This window comes from Thamnophis sirtalis, unplaced genomic scaffold (genome assembly GCF_051295495.1).
Source record: "Thamnophis sirtalis isolate CommonGarterSnake01/CBP01778 unplaced genomic scaffold, rThaSir2_p1.2 scaffold_11, whole genome shotgun sequence".
Taxonomy (NCBI): domain Eukaryota; kingdom Metazoa; phylum Chordata; class Lepidosauria; order Squamata; family Natricidae; genus Thamnophis; species Thamnophis sirtalis.
In genome coordinates, this window is record NW_028261391.1 from 35,696,337 (window position 1) to 35,713,393 (window position 17,057).

Here is a 17,057-nt window from a genome sequence, read left to right on the forward strand (position 1 = left end):
ATCAGTGATTCCAGTTTGCCTAGAATCGTGTTTTTTTTAATTTGAAATATCCCCAACCCACAATGTGCGAACTTTTGAAATAAACAGAATTTATGACTTCAGTTTAATGTTTTTGTTCTAATCTGCTGAAATGTTATTTACAAAAGAGAAATGATTCTGATAAGAATCCTAACAGGTAGTTTTGCATTTTTTCCTGTTATTGAATTGGAGGGATGAATTACTGTATTAATGCCAGACTTCTTTCTGGACTCCCTGGAATAAATGATCTCTGATTTGGGCTTATTGCCTGCAAATGTTCTGCAGTTACTCAGCGCTTCCAAAGTGGATTGTCCTTTTTTACACCTGGAGCTTTATCCAGTGTTGGACAAGCACTTCCATTATATCCAAAACCACTCCTACCAGATGCTCTACAAATTAGAATTGTACTACTAGTATATTGATTTTGAAATGTCTATGTACAGTATATAAGTATTACTTAAAGAGAATGAAAATCACACAATGCTGTTTTCTTTCTACCACAGTTGACTCAAAGTGTCTGGGAGATTGGCCACCCTTTCAAAATTTTGCTAGTAAATGGTAGCAAATTGAATACAGAAGAAATTGCCAAAGTAAGTAACTATTTTCCAATACAAGAGATACATTTATCTGTTCATCCCAGTACATTTTGTATATTATGAACATACTTGAGTTATTATTTAATTCATGAGCAAAGCTATAGATTTATATAACTTATATTATTTGATATTTAATGTTATTTAATGTTCCATTTACTCATTTTACAAACTATGGACAATTCAAATTGAGTCATACATAAACATTCTTTTCTTTGGTAAGTATAAAAGGAAATGAACCATTTCCTATGAACCTAAAAAAAATCCTCCTTTTAAATTACATTGTTTTAGTATTAAATGCCATTAACGTGTTCAGTAGCTTAGAGATGAATTGCTTTGAACAATTTAAATAGAGTGATGCCCAAGTACAACATACAAATGTTTTCTTATATTTAACTACCACAGAGTCATGGAGGATGTGTTTTATTGTGTGCCTATTGATTTCTGCTCAATTTGTTTGAGTAGTTTTACAGAACAATTACTTTTTAATTCATTCTTGTGCTCCTTAGTCTCTCAGTAGCTTTTAGTAGTGTTCAGCATGGCATCTTTCTGAGATAGCTCTGAGGTGAAGGGATTGGGGACACTATTCAGGGTGGTTCTTTTCCTTTGTCCAGGGCTGGTTCCAATAAGTGTTGGTTATGGAGAGGATGTTCTCTGAGCCCCTCGTTTGTGGAATGCCTTTTCCACCTCCTTTTCAACATCTAGATGAAAGCAATAAGTGATGAGAACCCAGGCATATCTTTTGACACACACGCCCAGGTCAGCAAAGTGAGGCTGTTGAAGTTCTGTCTCAGTGTCTCTAGATTGTCTGGGTTTGGCTAGGGAGGGACCATCTCCAGCTCATCCCTTCAATACCGAGTGGTTGTGACTTTGTGGGTCATTAAGAAGTGAGGATATTTCATTTCCGACCTTGAATGCGGTTGCCTTTCCCAATTCAAGAGTGGTGTGCATTCTGGATTCACAGCTGGAATTGCTGAACTCACAGCTCCTGCTTTATGAATACAAATGTCAGAGAAAGTTCAAGGATGTCTAAGAAGGATGTATTGGTTTCATCATAGTCCCAACAGTGCTCATCAACAAATGCAGTCAGGCCATCTCAGTTCTATAACCAGGCCCAAATCCTGATTGAAAAGGTTCCAGATAATCTGTTTCTTCCAGCCCCCTCAGAAGCTGTAAGCAACCATTTAGTCAACAACCTTCCCTAAAAAGGGTTTCTCACATCTCATGCCGAAAAGTATTCACCACTGCCTTTACCCAACCACTTGATACTCCCCAGAACAGTTTAATCAGCTAGGAGATATGAGAATCTAAACCACAGATAGATGAATTCATAGTACTGAAGACTCTGTCCATTTCATCAGGACCAACAGGCTCAAACTTTTCCCAGATAACCGGACTAGATTGTGCCTCAGGTAATTCTTGCAGAGACTGGTTGGATCTCCATTTTCATTCATTTGTCAATATTTAATACCGTATGTTAATTGTTCCTGTTCAAGTCTTGTACAGTAATGCTCATAACTTAGAAAGATTTGTCACCACTAAAAGGGTATATACAGGTAGTCCTTGATTTACTACCATTTATTTAATGACCATTCAAAGTTACAATGGAACTAAAAAAAATGACTTATAACAATTTTTCACACATCCCTGTGGGCATCTGATCAAAATTCAGATGTTTATGACAGTGGCAGTGTCCTGGGATCATGTGATCACATTTTGTAACCTTCCAACAAGAAAAATCAATGGATAAGCCAGATTTACTTAACAACCATATTACTAACTGAATGTGGGAGGAAGGCCATAAAATGGGACAAAACTCCCTTAACTATCTTGCTTAGAATGGAAATTTGGGGTAAATTGAGGTCGAGGGCTATCTATATGCCTGATTTCCATTTCATTAGAATTTTGTTAATAACTATTTTGCTTATGTTAGCATTTGTTTTAAGCAAAAATACAACAAATCATAGTTTGTTTATATATTGATAAAAAATTACAAATGTAAAAGTATCTTAATTCTATCAGAACTTTCTAAATGTAATTTTATTACAAAACTCTGTTTATCAGTGAGACATGAGAAGGTTTTGAAATTGTATGTATGTATGTATATGTATATGTATATGTATATGTATATGTACCGTATTTCCCCGAAAATAAGACAGGGTTTTATTTTCTTTTGACCCCCGAAATAAGCGCTTGGCCTTATTTTCAGGGAGGTCTTATTATTCTTGAGATGCAGAAGGCAGTAAACATGGTCACCTCATGGCTGCTGCTGTGTTGCAATATTTTCAGGGATGGCTTATTTTCGGGGGAGGGTTTATTTTAGCGCATGCAGTCAAAAGCCTGATTGGGCTTATTATCCGTAGAGGCCTTATTTTCAGGGAAACAGGGTATATGTATATGTATGTATCAGTGGTGGGTTCCGGAACCAGGTGCAACAGGGCCCAGTGTCCACCACATGAACGTGTGCAGCACACAAGTGCAGCGCACGCATGTGTCCTTGCCTCCTGCGATGCTCCAGATGCTTGGCGGAGCATCGTGCAGGCGCTGTACGCTCCGTGTGCAGAAGCGCCGAAGAGCTCAAATACCGGTAAGGAATGCGGGCGGGCAGGTGGGCCCTCCGGAGCACCGGAACAGAACGGTACCCGGGGCTCCCAGCAGGCACCAGTATGCCCGTACATTACACACACACATACACACACACCACCTTTTTATAAAAAAAACTCAAACATACCTAACACTCTTTGGCTGTGATAATGCCAACAGAGATGGAAAGTTTATTTTAAATCATTCTTGTTCTCAAAATGTAAATTAACAATTACATAAAATAAATTTGTCTCCGTACAGCAGAATTTTAATAATGCATGGTATTATTTGCTTAGTTGATACAATATTTTAAAATAATTTTCTATCGTGTACCTTGTAGGTTCATATCAGGGCTGGCCTCTTCCATGGCAATGAACTCCTTTGTAAACCTATTGTAAGCTCCGAAATAACAGGGAGAAATGACCATGTTTGGAATGAACCCTTGGAATTTGACATCAACGTCTGTGATTTGCCGAGAATGGCTAGATTGTGCTTTGTGGTTTATGCTGTTATGGATAAAATGAAAAATAAAAAATCAGCCAAGGCACTGAATCCTTCCAAATACCAGACCATGAGGAAAGCTGGGAAAGTGGTAATGAAAGCATTTAATTCCTTCTTTACATTCCTATTCGCAGCAGGGTACTTCATGTGTAGCTGTAGATATTTCAGGTTTCTATTTCCCTCTATATATGCTAAGATATTAAAACTCCTGAAAAGCTATTTCAAACCAGCCATTGTTTCTTTCAACCTAGTCTATTTCACGGGATGGATAAAATGAAGGGAGAAACTTCCCATGTTCAGTGATGGAACCCGTCAAAAGATATACAGATTGTCCTTGACCTGTGACCATTTATTTGGTCAGCAATGGTTCCAAATTAGAATGCTTCTGAACAAATTATAGTTACGACTGGTTTATGGAGTTCCTAGCCATCCCAGCCCCCCCCCCCCCACCTAAGCACATTGTTACAGTTTGGATGCTTAGCAACCCGGTCACACAATCAGTTGCCAAGCATCCCAATCATGTGATCGTAACCTTTTCTGACATTCTGCAGATTGTCAGTGCGGAAGCTATCAGAGAAGGTTGCAGGGGAACGTTTCCCTCACCCGCACACCAGTGGTGGGTTCCTACTAGTTTGGACCAGTTCAGCTGAACCAGTAGTGGTTTACTGGCCTGGGTCACTGGAACAGTCAGCAACCCAGACCGGCCACGCTCCCGAACTGGCGGTACCATCTTGATTTTCGGTTCTGCGCATGCTCAGAACAATTTTCATTGTACAAATTTGTTTTGGTTTTTAAATTTTTTTTAACATTTTGTGCATGCACAGACCTATTTATTTGCAGATGCATAGAGCGCATGTCAGGCATTGGAGCGAATCGAGCACATGCACACAAAATTTGTGAACTGGCAGTGATGCCGACAGCAACCCACGCCTGCTGCGCACCCTTCCCCACCTGGTTAGCAACCACTTACCTGCTCGAGGAACTGGGACATGCAAATTCATGCCAACTTTCCCCATTGGCTTTGGTTGTGGATAGTCATCAGGAAGTTCCCTTGCATAACAGCCATGGTATTCAGTTAACAGTGACAAACAGGACTGCAGGAATTGCTGCCACTGATAAAGTCACATTTTATGACCACACTGCTTAATGATGGAAATTCTGGTTCCAGTTATCATTGTAACTCAAGGGCTACCTTGTAACTGAAATAAGAATATGGTTTTTGACGTTTCAGGTTGTTTCAGCACTTCATATTTTGTTTGCATTTCAATAGTGTTTCCCTAATATTTCCTGTAATAAACATTAATCTTAACCTTTTTAATGTGCGTTTTGCGCACTAAAATATTTTTATAGTCCAAAAAGACAAAGGCACTTCATTCTACAAAGATCTATTATTGGGCTAATTAAATTTAAAACAAGTGTGCTATCTCAGTTAAACTAGTCTAGCATGTTAATGAAGTATAAAATGTTAACTATAATCAACTTGAATATTTTTATATTCATCTTTAGGTTCATATTTTTTGTAAATGTTTGTTTATTTATTTACACTTGCATCTTTTCTATCAGGGTGCTCACTATTTACATTCATTAGCTTTTTATCCTCATATCCATTTGCAGTTGATCACATTGAGAGAATAGGGCTGGTCAATCAGTGGGAAAATAAGTTGCTATATTTTGTGCCTGGATGTCCTTTAGTCCCATAGTTCAAGCTGCATTGTTCTTGAATGTCTTTTAAGATCCCTCCCACCATCAGCAACTTAATTAGTAGCATTTCCCCCCTAATGATTGTACCTTTGGATTTGTATATCTCAGTGTCACTGTACCGGTTTTAATTTTCAAAATATTTGGTTTGTCTTTGCAGCACTATCCTGTGGCATGGGTCAATACTATGGTATTTGATTTTAAAGGACAGTTGAAAACTGGAGATCTTCTTTTGCACAGCTGGTCATCATTTCCTGGTGAGACTGGTGTTGCTGTATGGGCACCTGCATAGCTTCCATTGATTTCATAATGACTGAATTTGCTGGGACTACCTACTCTAGAATGAAAGGCATGCAGTGTGGATTAGGATTAATGCAGTATTAGAGAACAGGATGAAGATCTGTAATGTATAGTTATAAAAAAAGATTATTGATAATGAAATACTGACAGGAATGATAATCAGTCCCAAATAGAGAGCTCTTTTCGCTAAGATGAAATCTTTCCCTTGGCTACCAGTGGTAGAAACTTTCTGTTAAGAGATGGATATCTTATGGTGGCTAGGTTAATACTTAACCTTTGCAAGGGAAGCTGCTGTGTCAAGAAACAATGCATCAGACTTAAAAGTTGTTGCACATAGGTGATATAATTAGTGCACGTTCTGAAGCAGTTTTTGAAAATTAAATGTAAAGCACTGTAGATCTCTTAAATGTTCCATTTTCATTAAAATAGGTTAGAACTTGTTTCTTTGTCACTGTATTTTAAGAGTAAGATGAATGGAAAATATGTATGTGTAGGGACTAAATGTACTGCCTATGTTTATTTTAATACAGGTATACAAAAGATTTAAAGGCAGATAACATTCCAATTTTGAAATATCCCATTCTGATTGTAACACAAGTGACTCAGTCTAAAAAAAAATTCATTCTGTGAAATAGAGGAGTAACCATTTTGACCCTGGACCACTTCCAGTAATGTCATACAGAATATTTTGCCATTGGAACATTTCCAGTGAAGTCAGGGTGTTTCACCCTTGAACTGTTCAATTCACCTGTGTTCAGAATATTTACATTTCCATCTAATTTCCAATTAGTTTAGAACTTCCATTAGCTTATATGGAAATACATTGGTCTCTGTTTCTTTGAAGGTTGTTCAATGATCTGTTGGCCCTCATAGAAGCAATTCAGTTAAAGTAATCTACCTCTGTTTATAAAGTTTATTTAGCATCGGAAGCATAGCCATGAGGATCTTGAAATGTGTTTATATATTTACAGAAGTAATGCCCTTAAACAGCATGTATCGTTAAACAAAATGTGTGTTATTCTGATTACCTAGATGAACTTGAAGAAATGTTGAATCCAATGGGAACGGTACAGACTAATCCATATATTGAAAATGCAACAACTTTGCAAATCAGATTTCAAGAATATTCAAAATGTCCTATTTATTACCCCCCTTTTGATAAGGTAAGGACTCATGATAATTTTTGCCTATGCTTTCACTTCCACACCAGTGCCCCAAAATACACACACCCAACATACTTCTTTGTCCAATTGTATTGTTACCAGGGAACTTACAACATAGCTAAAGAACTCACAAAAAAGCTTGGACATCTCACAGAGGGGAGCAAATATTCTATCAACTCCCCCTACAGTGACTCCAGAAAATCAAAGAACTAATATAGAAGGTAAGATGATGGTTTCACTCAATCTCCCAGCACTCCTTACATCCATAGATTCAGAACCAGGGGGAAAATGCATGGCAACAGTACTATACAATATACCCAAAATAACAAGTACACTAAGATTGACATATCAAACCATAGACCTCATCAACCTCTGGCTCACTACCTACTTTCAGTACAATTGAAATTATATATCAACAAATCACAGGGACACTCATGGGATCACCACTTTAAGGATTCATAGCAAAGACTGCAATGCAACGTCTAAAAACCATAGCACTCCCATGCATACAACCAAAAGTGTGGGTCTGGTATGTGGACAACAGCTTTGTCATAATAAAAAAGAAAAAACTAAAGAAGAAATGAAGCAATCAACATCATCTTCAAAGAAATAAAATTCATATGGGAAAAAGATAACAACAATGCACTGCCCATCGTGAGTAACCTCATTAGCAGAAGAAATGGTGGCAAATTAGAAAAATAATCTTAAGGGAGAAACCACCCACACTTATTTAGTGAGCCACTACCAAAGTAACAACCCAACCTTCCATGAGGAGAGCAAAACTTATTCAGATAAGCCAAACCACTGCGGCCACCCAGAACTAGAAAAAGAAAACATCATCTAAATATCTTCTAACAAAAAAGAATACCTACACAACTTTATCAAAGTGCCTGACTACTCAACCCACTTCTGCACAACCACCACAAGCTATAAGAAGGATAATACTACATACATTAAAAATATCTAAGAAATAATCAATCTACAGGCTATTGCAACCACACAGCATCACCAGCACACACACCAACTAAATCCCTCTACAACATCTTCAGTAAAAACAAAAGACCCAGTAGCCCAAGGGGGAAAATATAGGAGTTACCTGCAACATACAAAATAAAATCTGTAACAGCCACTATGCAGGATAGACAGAGTGCACTGATAAACATCAACTTGCTGTCAGAAGACACAATGAAAAATCCTTAATTTCACAACACACCAACTTAATCATAGTTTCATCCTAGACCAAACTAAATCCAAAATTCTTGGGGAATTCCTGAAAGCTTGCCACTCAAATCAACCATCAACAAGTACATAGACAACATTTATACTCTGTTCAAGAGACAAGAGCTGTTAAAAAAAGATCAGAACATCACCTCACCAGCAATCAATAGCCAAATAAACAGAAATTAACATGAGGATTAACACCAAACAATCAAGCAGTAAACAACAGCCTAATCAAGGAAATACCAAGAAGAAAACAACACCCTCATCAATTCTGACATGGCAAGCCACTGTATATAAACAACAAACTCTACTCCTTTCTAGCCCTGAAGATTTTACTTAACCGGGTAACAAAATATCTGCAAGAAAACAACCAATTTTAGAGACCATATGGACTCGAATAGTCACTTCAGTTTTAAATCTATGAGATTGTCTTCAAAACTTAGGTTGGAGAGAAGTTCTGTGTGTGTGTGTGTTTGTTTGTTTGTTTGTTTGTTTGTTTGTTTATATAAATAAATTTATATATTTATATAGATAGATGAACAAAGTTTCTATGAGAAATCTTTAGCTCTTAATCCTGCAGATATGCTACTGTGTAGCTTCAGAATCCATATGTATGTTTCAATAGGGGAGGGGGTCATTTAAATCACAATATCTAAAATGTGCAGATCATTTGAATCTACAGTATCTTTGGATAGAAAATCTACTTTGTTCCTCCCATCTGTAGGAGGGATATAAACATACATTTTAAGTTGCGAATAGAATAGAAATAGCCGAAAAATGAAACAATACTATAGCTACAACTTGAAAACTTTAAATTGACAAGTTGCATAAATGGTTGTCTACAACAATGGTCCCCAAACTTTCTGGTTTACTGGCCTGGCAGGGAAGGGGAGAGGATGTTTCATCTGAGCACAAGGACAGGCTCTAGGTTAGAGATCAATATGGAATTTGGGCCAATTTGATGCCTATTTCCATTCTACTCTTTCTGCTACCATCTACTGCTAGAAATGCTGAAGCAAATGAATTGAGAATTTGAAACCATGAGGAATTTGAAATTACACTTTTTGTCTTAAACCTGTCCCCAGTAGAACCTTGAATTTTACAGTCTCAAGTTGAATCTTTGGCACATCTAGATAGATCTGGATTTAAAAAATCCTGCATATTGAGCTAGAAGGGCTATTGGGCAAACCGAATATAAGTTTCCTTCTCCTTTAATTAAAAATAAATGCAACATTCCAGCCAGTATAAATCTGAAAAAGCAATAGTACTTAAACTTATATACCGCTTTATAGCCCTCTCTAAGCAGTTTACAGAGTTAGCATATTGCCCCAAACAATCTGGGTCCTCATTTTACCCACCTTAGAAGGATGGAAGACGGAGTTAACCTTGAGCCTGGTGAGATGAACTGCCAAATTGCAGGCAGCAGGCAATCAGTAGAAGTAGCATGCAGTACTGCACTCTAACCACTGCGCCACTGCAGCTCATTTTTACAATGTTCACAAATATGCGATTTCAAGGTCTGCATTCATTGTTTAGTATTTACATTTTGTTGCAGACCTTGTTTATTGTTGGTCCAGTGAATTTTCTTACAATGAAATAATGGAACCTGATTCATCTTAAGATATGATGATATAAGATGCAAATTTTGTATCTGAACAAGGACAGGAAGAGCAATGTAAATGACATTAATTACCTTACATGCACATGTTATTTATCAGGCTGCACAGAAACCAGTTAATCTTTAATTCTAATATTGTCTGACCTTGTTCAAGTGTAAGTGTGTGTGTGCGTGCAGGAAATTTTAAATTTAAACCTAAATTTCTTAACATGAGTTAAATTTTCTGCAGATACTTGAAAAAGCAGCCGAGATTGCAAGGAACAGTGATTGTTCTGGCATGGCAGTAAGTATCGAAGATGAAATAATTGCCATTCCCCATTTAAAAAAGAATGTATTTATTTTATGTATTTGCTTTTACCATGTGCTAGATGCTACTATTCAGAAATAATTTGGTTAAATTGTGACATTCTTTCAAAATTATATTTCTAGTAAAATGCATAAAAATCCTGCTCGTTAGCAGTCCACTAAATTTTGTGAAGTGAACCAGAAATTGTGAACATATATGAAAATGAGAGTAAATTAATTCATATAAATACGTATTTTATTGTACTTTTCTATGTTTAATATTTAGAATTATTAAAGCTTTTAATAGTGTAAGATAACCAATGTTTGTTAGCTCAGTAGAATGTTTTGACTTAAATATTTATTATATATGAACTGTTCTGAAAGCACTATGTTTTGATTGTTACAGCTTTTTGGATTAATAAAATTTATTAGTAGACAATAGTCTGTAGGTGTTTTATATGAAATAGTCAGAAAAGAAATGGTTTTAAATCAATGAAATTTGAGCATAGTTCTGCACTCTAATTTCATGATATATGAATGAATCATTGTCCTTGCTGTCACTTTTAAATTCCTTGCTCCTTTTTCCCCCTCTTATTTTTAATACCCTTAAATTTTTATTTAGCTTTTTATTACCCATAGCTTTCTAAGTCAGTTGAGCCAGGAGTTGGAATTGGCTGAGGCTTGGATATCACGTTCTGGTTTATTTAAATAAATATAGCTTGAATACAAGACAACATGGCAAATTGTGGGTAAATAAGAGCCTAAGTGGATGCTTCTACTTTCCTTTTTATCACATTGGATAAGCCACAACAGCTCAGGAGAAGACTTAGTGTACTAGGCATAATTCCAAAGTTTACTACAGGTTCATAGCAGCAAGAATAAATTTAGCACAGCATTGGAAAGGATATAAATTACCAAAAATAGCAGACTGGGAACTTAAACTTGGAGAATATACAGTAATGGCAAAATGCAGCAAAGCAAGTATAAATATCAATAAATAGCAATGCTGGATGGGGAATTCTGGGAGTTGAAGCCCATACAGCTTACAGTTGCGAAGGCTGAGAAATATGTACAGTTTTTAAAGGGGGGGGGATCTAACTAAAGCACTAAAATCAAAGATACACACACAAAAAATGAGATGTCTGTAAATGTTGTACATTAGTCAAAATATGATAAAAGGCAAGTTAGAAACTAATGTTTTAAAAATTTTAGTAGAGTTTCCACCCTCCCCCCACTTTTCTAGGTTTATTGTTTATATTGTATGTTTGAATGTTGTATGGTGGGGGAAATGATTTTTCCCATTTTTAACACAGTGTTGAAACATAAATGTCAAAAGTGCTGTTGGATGTTGACTTCATGTGGAATTCTTCACTCTCCTTTAATCCGTACATTTACCTTTAAATAATACAAACTTTTGCTTTTATCCATTCTTTGAATTTTAAATTCAAATTCACTTCAGCAGAAATTTCCAAAGGAAATAGTAAAATAACAATACTGCCCCTTAGTGGTCTTCATTGAGAAGTGTATATTTCATGAATGACAATGTTGGCATTTGTGATGTATATAAAACTTGTAAAATGAATATGATTTGATAAACATTTACAGTTTTACACTAAAACAAGGGAAGTATCTGTTATGGTCCTATAGCATTTGTAGCAATACTAGAACATAAATGCTTGTTTTGATATATATGTAAAATTTACAGAATGTTTGCTTGAACATTTATCAACATGCAACCCTCTAGGGTCGTGGTGGCAAAAAATTCTACATTGAGCTAAAGGAGATCATGGAAAGGGACCCCTTATCTCAGCTGTGTGAAAATGAAATGGATCTCATTTGGACATTACGATTTGACTGTCGTGAAAATTTTCCACAATCCCTGCCAAAACTGTTGCTTTCTGTGAAATGGAACAAGCTTGAAGATGTTGCACAAGTAAGACATATAGCAAACTATGTAGAGCAATAGTAATACCAGGACAAAGCGAATATTTTTTTTGCAGGAATGTGGCAGGTTATAATTTAAATGGGATATTGTTAATTGGAAAAACCTGGACATGCCAATTATTTACAGAGGAAAATGTTCTAATTTCATTTTCATCAATTTTGTTCACAAAATGAAAATGTTATTGTAAACTGCTTTACCAGTATTTTTTCATTTGTAAATTCTGTCCATTTTCTCTTCTGCAGTTTTTGCATTATTTTTAAATCAGGTATTTGGGGGTTGAGAAGGTGAAGGGACATCATTGTTAGTATACAAACATGGGTAGAGTTTCCTTTTCCAAATCAGTCTTGAGTAATTGTAGCAGAATAAAATGTAGAAACATCAGAGCAATTCCTAAATGTAGTTCATTTACATTTCATCATGTGCAAGGAAATACAGTATAAACAGTAGTCAAATCTGGATATTATGATATAGTGGCATTGCGTTCCTTTTTGGTTTGCCAAAAATGTTTGTGTTTCCCCAAAAATATGACTGGGTCTTATTTTCTTTTGACACCCCCCCTCCAAAAAAACAGCTAGGGCTTCTTTTTGGGTGGGTCTAATTATTGACTCACTGACTCTTCAGCAGCGGCACCAACAGCCCCTCCCAGCAGGAACCTGCTGCTGGCCCACTTCTGTGGCCACTTACTGCCACTTTCACGTGTCACCTCCAGCCTCCATTATGCCATCAGAGCCTTCCAGAAAGTTATCTGCAGCTGAGAAACAGGTTCTGGATTGACACACATGGCACCCCCTGACTTCTGTTTCACCTTCATATCCCTTCCAGAAAGCCCTATGTAGCCAATAAAAGAGTTCCCCATCCCCACCCTAACTTAATTTTCACCTGTGTGCCTCGCCCCACCTCCTGCACCCTGGGGTGTGTGGGGTATTAATTAGGGCTAGTTTTGGGGTTAGACCTTAATTTTAGTGAATGTGTTAAAAACATGATAGGGCTTCTTTTCGTTGCAGGTCATATTTTTTGGAAAACATGGTAACTTTTAATTTATTAATTCTTTTAGTACTTGAATAGCATTTACCCCAGTGTTCATAGTAGGATTTTTAGATACTGTTCTTTGGACCAGCTGCAGAAATCTGATTGATGTGCCATCCAGTTGTTTTCAACTCCAAGTGACTGTATAGATATATTTTCACCATGATGATTTATCTCAAAACTGGCCTTTCAGGTTTTCCAGTTGTGCAAAAGAATCTAACATATTTTCAGAGTATAAGATGGACCTTTTTTCCTCAAAAACGAGGCTGAAAATCTGGGTGCGTCTTATACACTGAATGCAGCATTTTTTTTTGCCTCCCAAAGCCCCGCCCCCTTCACCAAAATGGCCATGCATACCCTTATGGAAGCTTTTAGAGAGCTCCTGGGGGCTGGGGAGGACAGAAATAAGCAAAAACAGGCCTTTTTTGCCGCCGCCCCCCCCCAGCAGCACTCTAAGCCTCCATAAGGCTATGCATGCAAATTGTTTTACAAAAAACAGACCCGTTTTTGTGAAAAATGGGCCATTTTTTTTTGCTCATTCCCCCCCCCCCAGTACTCTGTAACCCCCCCTCCCCCAAGGCTGTTCATGCCTTTTGTTTGAAAAAAAAAACGGGCTGTTTTGGGGAGGTTTGCAGAGAGAAAAAACTTTTTTTTTCCTTTTGGAAAGCTCTTTAACTGATTGATGAGAATTATAATGATCAAGTGCTGTGCAAGCAAAAACAAGGTGCGGCAGATTGTCAGCTATTTTCTTCTCCAGCACATGAATAAATACACCTAGAAACATCTACTTACCTACCTACCTACTCACTCTCTCTCCCCCTATCTACCTACTGTATTTCATACTCTTTCTTTCTATCCCTCTATCTATCTACCTACCTACCTACCTACACTCTCTCTTTCCCTACCTACCTACTGTATTTCTATCCCTCTACCTACCTACCTACCTACCTACCTACCTACACTCTCTCTCCCTATCTACTGTATTTCTCTCTATATCTTTCTCTATTTCTCTCTCTCTCTATCCCTCTACCTACCCACCTACCTACACACTCTCTATCTACCTACCTACCTCTTTCTCCCTACTTATCTACTGTATTTCTCTCTCCATCTCTTTCTATTTCTCTCTCTCTATCCCTCTACCTACCTACCTACCTACACACACTCTCTCCCTACCTACCTACTGTATTTCTCTCTCTATCATTTTATCTACCTACCTGCCTAAGTACTCTCTCTCTCTCCCTACCTACCTACTGTATTTTTCTCTCTCTGTCCCTCTCTATCCCTCTACCTACCTAGTTACTTTAAAAAAAAATTGCCTCTTCAAAACCTTATATTCTGCTGCATCTTATACTCAGAAAAATACGGTATTTAAAATATTACTGCCCTAACATTATTTATAATTTAAAACCTTTTGAATAATCTAGTTGTATAAGATAATGCCATAAAGAATACTAATTGTCTGTTAATATTTTATAAGAGCAAAATTGTATATTGCCTCAACCTTATTACATTCAAAAATGTATTAAATTTATTAAAATGTAGCTAGAAGATGATAAAAAGGTAGCTGAAAGTGGCATAGTTCATTAATTTCTGAAATTAGGAGAAAGATTCCTAGTTGCTGTAATTTTCCTATTTATAATGGGAACTTTTTTTGTAGATACTTTTGCTCTGAATCAATATAATTGATTGTCCTGTAAAAGTATTATTGTTTTGGGTTTTGGTTTAAGAAAGGAAAGCTTTGAGCCCAGATGTGATAAGTCCCCTTGTTGGCCTCTGACCAACACTCTTAGATCAGCCAGTACCCACCTGGGATGTTGATCTAGCTGGTCAGCATTTCCCTCCTTATTCAAGCTCAGAGAAAGAATGTAAACAAGAATTGGCTGTATTTTTGGAATCTTTTTGGCTCCTTCTCAGGTCATTGAGCTCTTGTTTCCTCTAAGGGTCATATCACTTAACTTTTTCTAGTTCAATAACCTCTGCCTCTAATTTTAAGTTTTTTTAAGCATCATAATCCTAGTGGCAACAGAACAATATTCCATATGTTGCACACATTTTTGAATGCTTGGATTCTGTTATCTGATATTGTATAGATGAAGCCAAATATACAGAATATTAAATTCCATGTTTCCTGCAAGGAAGGGCTCAAGTTAGAGCTCTTTGGTGCTCAGCTTGTTGAGTTCAAGTGTAAATTCAGGGATACATCAATGCTCAAAGGATAGTGTCATTTGCACTTTTACGATGGGGCAACTAATTTTAATATTAGCATTTAATCAAATAAGATACAACAGATAACAGGTTGATAATATGAAACTATTTCCTATACAAAAATAACTAGTCCTTTGTTAAATTAATTGCCAAATAGCATTTGTCCCTGTTTTTAGAATTTGCAAATAAACATAACTGAGCTAATTTGTGTCCAGAGATTAAGGGAATTATACACATCTCTTTCTTTTATGTATCCTAAATGTATTCTCTAATATCTCATTTGAATTTCATTTGATTTGATTTATATGAACTACTACCCCTTTGTTTCTCTTATAGTATTTTACTCTGCAGATCACCCTGATTTTTCTACCCTTTGCCACACAGGGTCTGTATTCTGTCACAGGTAGAGGAATAATGAAGACTTTCAAATCTCCCCCTTTTACATCACTAGAAGGAAAAGAAACAAATGAAATTATTGACATTTTCTCCAACTGGCTAGAAAGAGGAATATTAAAGAGTCAGAGTTTGTGCTACCATTCTCCTCCTCATTAGTTTGAACTGAGGAATGGAGTCTTAACTGGTGTCTCTTGCTATATTATGTTTTACATCTCTGTTGAACATGTTTCCCTTTGTGTATGTGCGGGGGCAATATTTATTTATTAACTGAATAAATGTTGTTTTTTAGATTTATATTCAGTCCTTCCTCCAAGAATTCAAGGCAGCTCAAATGGGATTTCCCTTCATTTTATTCCCCCAAAAAGTGAAGTAGATTGAGCCAGTTCCTTTTCTCTCCCTCTCTCTCTCTCTCCCTCCCTCCCTCCCTCCCTCCCTCTCTCTCTGTCCAAAGTCATTCAGTGACTACAATGCAGAACGTTGGGTCCAGTAGTCCAACTCTATTTATAAATGAATTCTGCTCATAAATATTTTAGTTATTGAATTCTGCATATATTATGTTTATTTTCTGAACAGCTTCAGGCTCTTCTTCAGATATGGTCAAAACTGCCTCCACGAGAAGCATTAGAATTACTAGATTTCAATTATCCTGATCAATATGTAAGAGAATATGCTGTGGCCTGTTTACGACAAATGAGGTGAGTAGTGTGGTAACTTTATCCTAGTAACTGGCTTACAAGTTGGATCTCAACAAGAAAATCCTGTGGCTTTTACCCTGAGTGAAATAAATTCTCCAACTCAGGAAACAATTCCAGCTGTAGGCCAGGCTAAAATCCCAGTTTACTGATGATATCAGTAAGATCAGTCTGGGTGGTCCTCCTTTGGGAAGTGGTGTCTAGTCAGGAGAGGACAAGTCTCCCTTTTCTCTCTCGGGCAAATGCTACAGCATTGGAAAGACACAGATGTTTTCAAAATGCCAATTTAGAAAGCATCCAACTAATGTCCTATGGAGGTGAATCTTCGCAAATTTAGGATTATGTCATGTGAAACATACAGGAATGTACACTTGAGCAGATGTGCAACAGATTTGGTATGTGTGTTTATATAATAGGTTTTCCAAGAATCTGTTTATTTGTTTAATTTTAAAGCATAGATTTATGTATTCAATGAATTTTTTTTCCAGAAAAATCTTAACTATTATCAGTGCAGTGTTGTTGGGTTTTGTGGCCTTGACTTATCTGAACAGTGCTGTATATGATTAATAGCATTTCTTATTTATTTCCAAGGCTAAATTGCTAACAGAATATTTTGACGTCCTTAAAATGTAAACAAGGGGTTTTTCCCTGTAAAACTTGTCTAAGTTTGATATAGTATACAGTAATTCGAGAGGATTGTTTCTACTGAGCATTGGCATATTGTAAATTATTTCATAATTTTTTCTGTTTTACGTGTGTATATATCTTTCAGGAGATCATTTGCATTCAGCATGTTATGTCAATTTTTGCAGG

General features: G+C 36.7%; 1 protein-coding gene across 5 annotated transcripts in view; it reads left to right on the forward strand.

Moving 5' to 3' along the window:
• The window catches only part of PIK3CB (phosphatidylinositol-4,5-bisphosphate 3-kinase catalytic subunit beta), a 76,045-nt gene that overhangs the window by 38,656 nt on the left and 20,332 nt on the right, over window positions 1–17,057 (forward strand). For all 5 annotated transcript variants that reach the window (XM_087725505.1, XM_087725504.1, XM_087725507.1 and 2 more), the window contains 7 exons: window positions 522–608; window positions 3,535–3,786; window positions 5,554–5,650; window positions 6,726–6,856; window positions 9,925–9,978; window positions 11,725–11,913; window positions 16,126–16,247. In XM_087725505.1, the coding sequence (XP_087581631.1) occupies window positions 522–608; window positions 3,535–3,786; window positions 5,554–5,650; window positions 6,726–6,856; window positions 9,925–9,978; window positions 11,725–11,913; window positions 16,126–16,247 (932 nt within the window). The remainder of the gene's footprint in view (window positions 1–521; window positions 609–3,534; window positions 3,787–5,553; window positions 5,651–6,725; window positions 6,857–9,924; window positions 9,979–11,724; window positions 11,914–16,125; window positions 16,248–17,057) is intronic.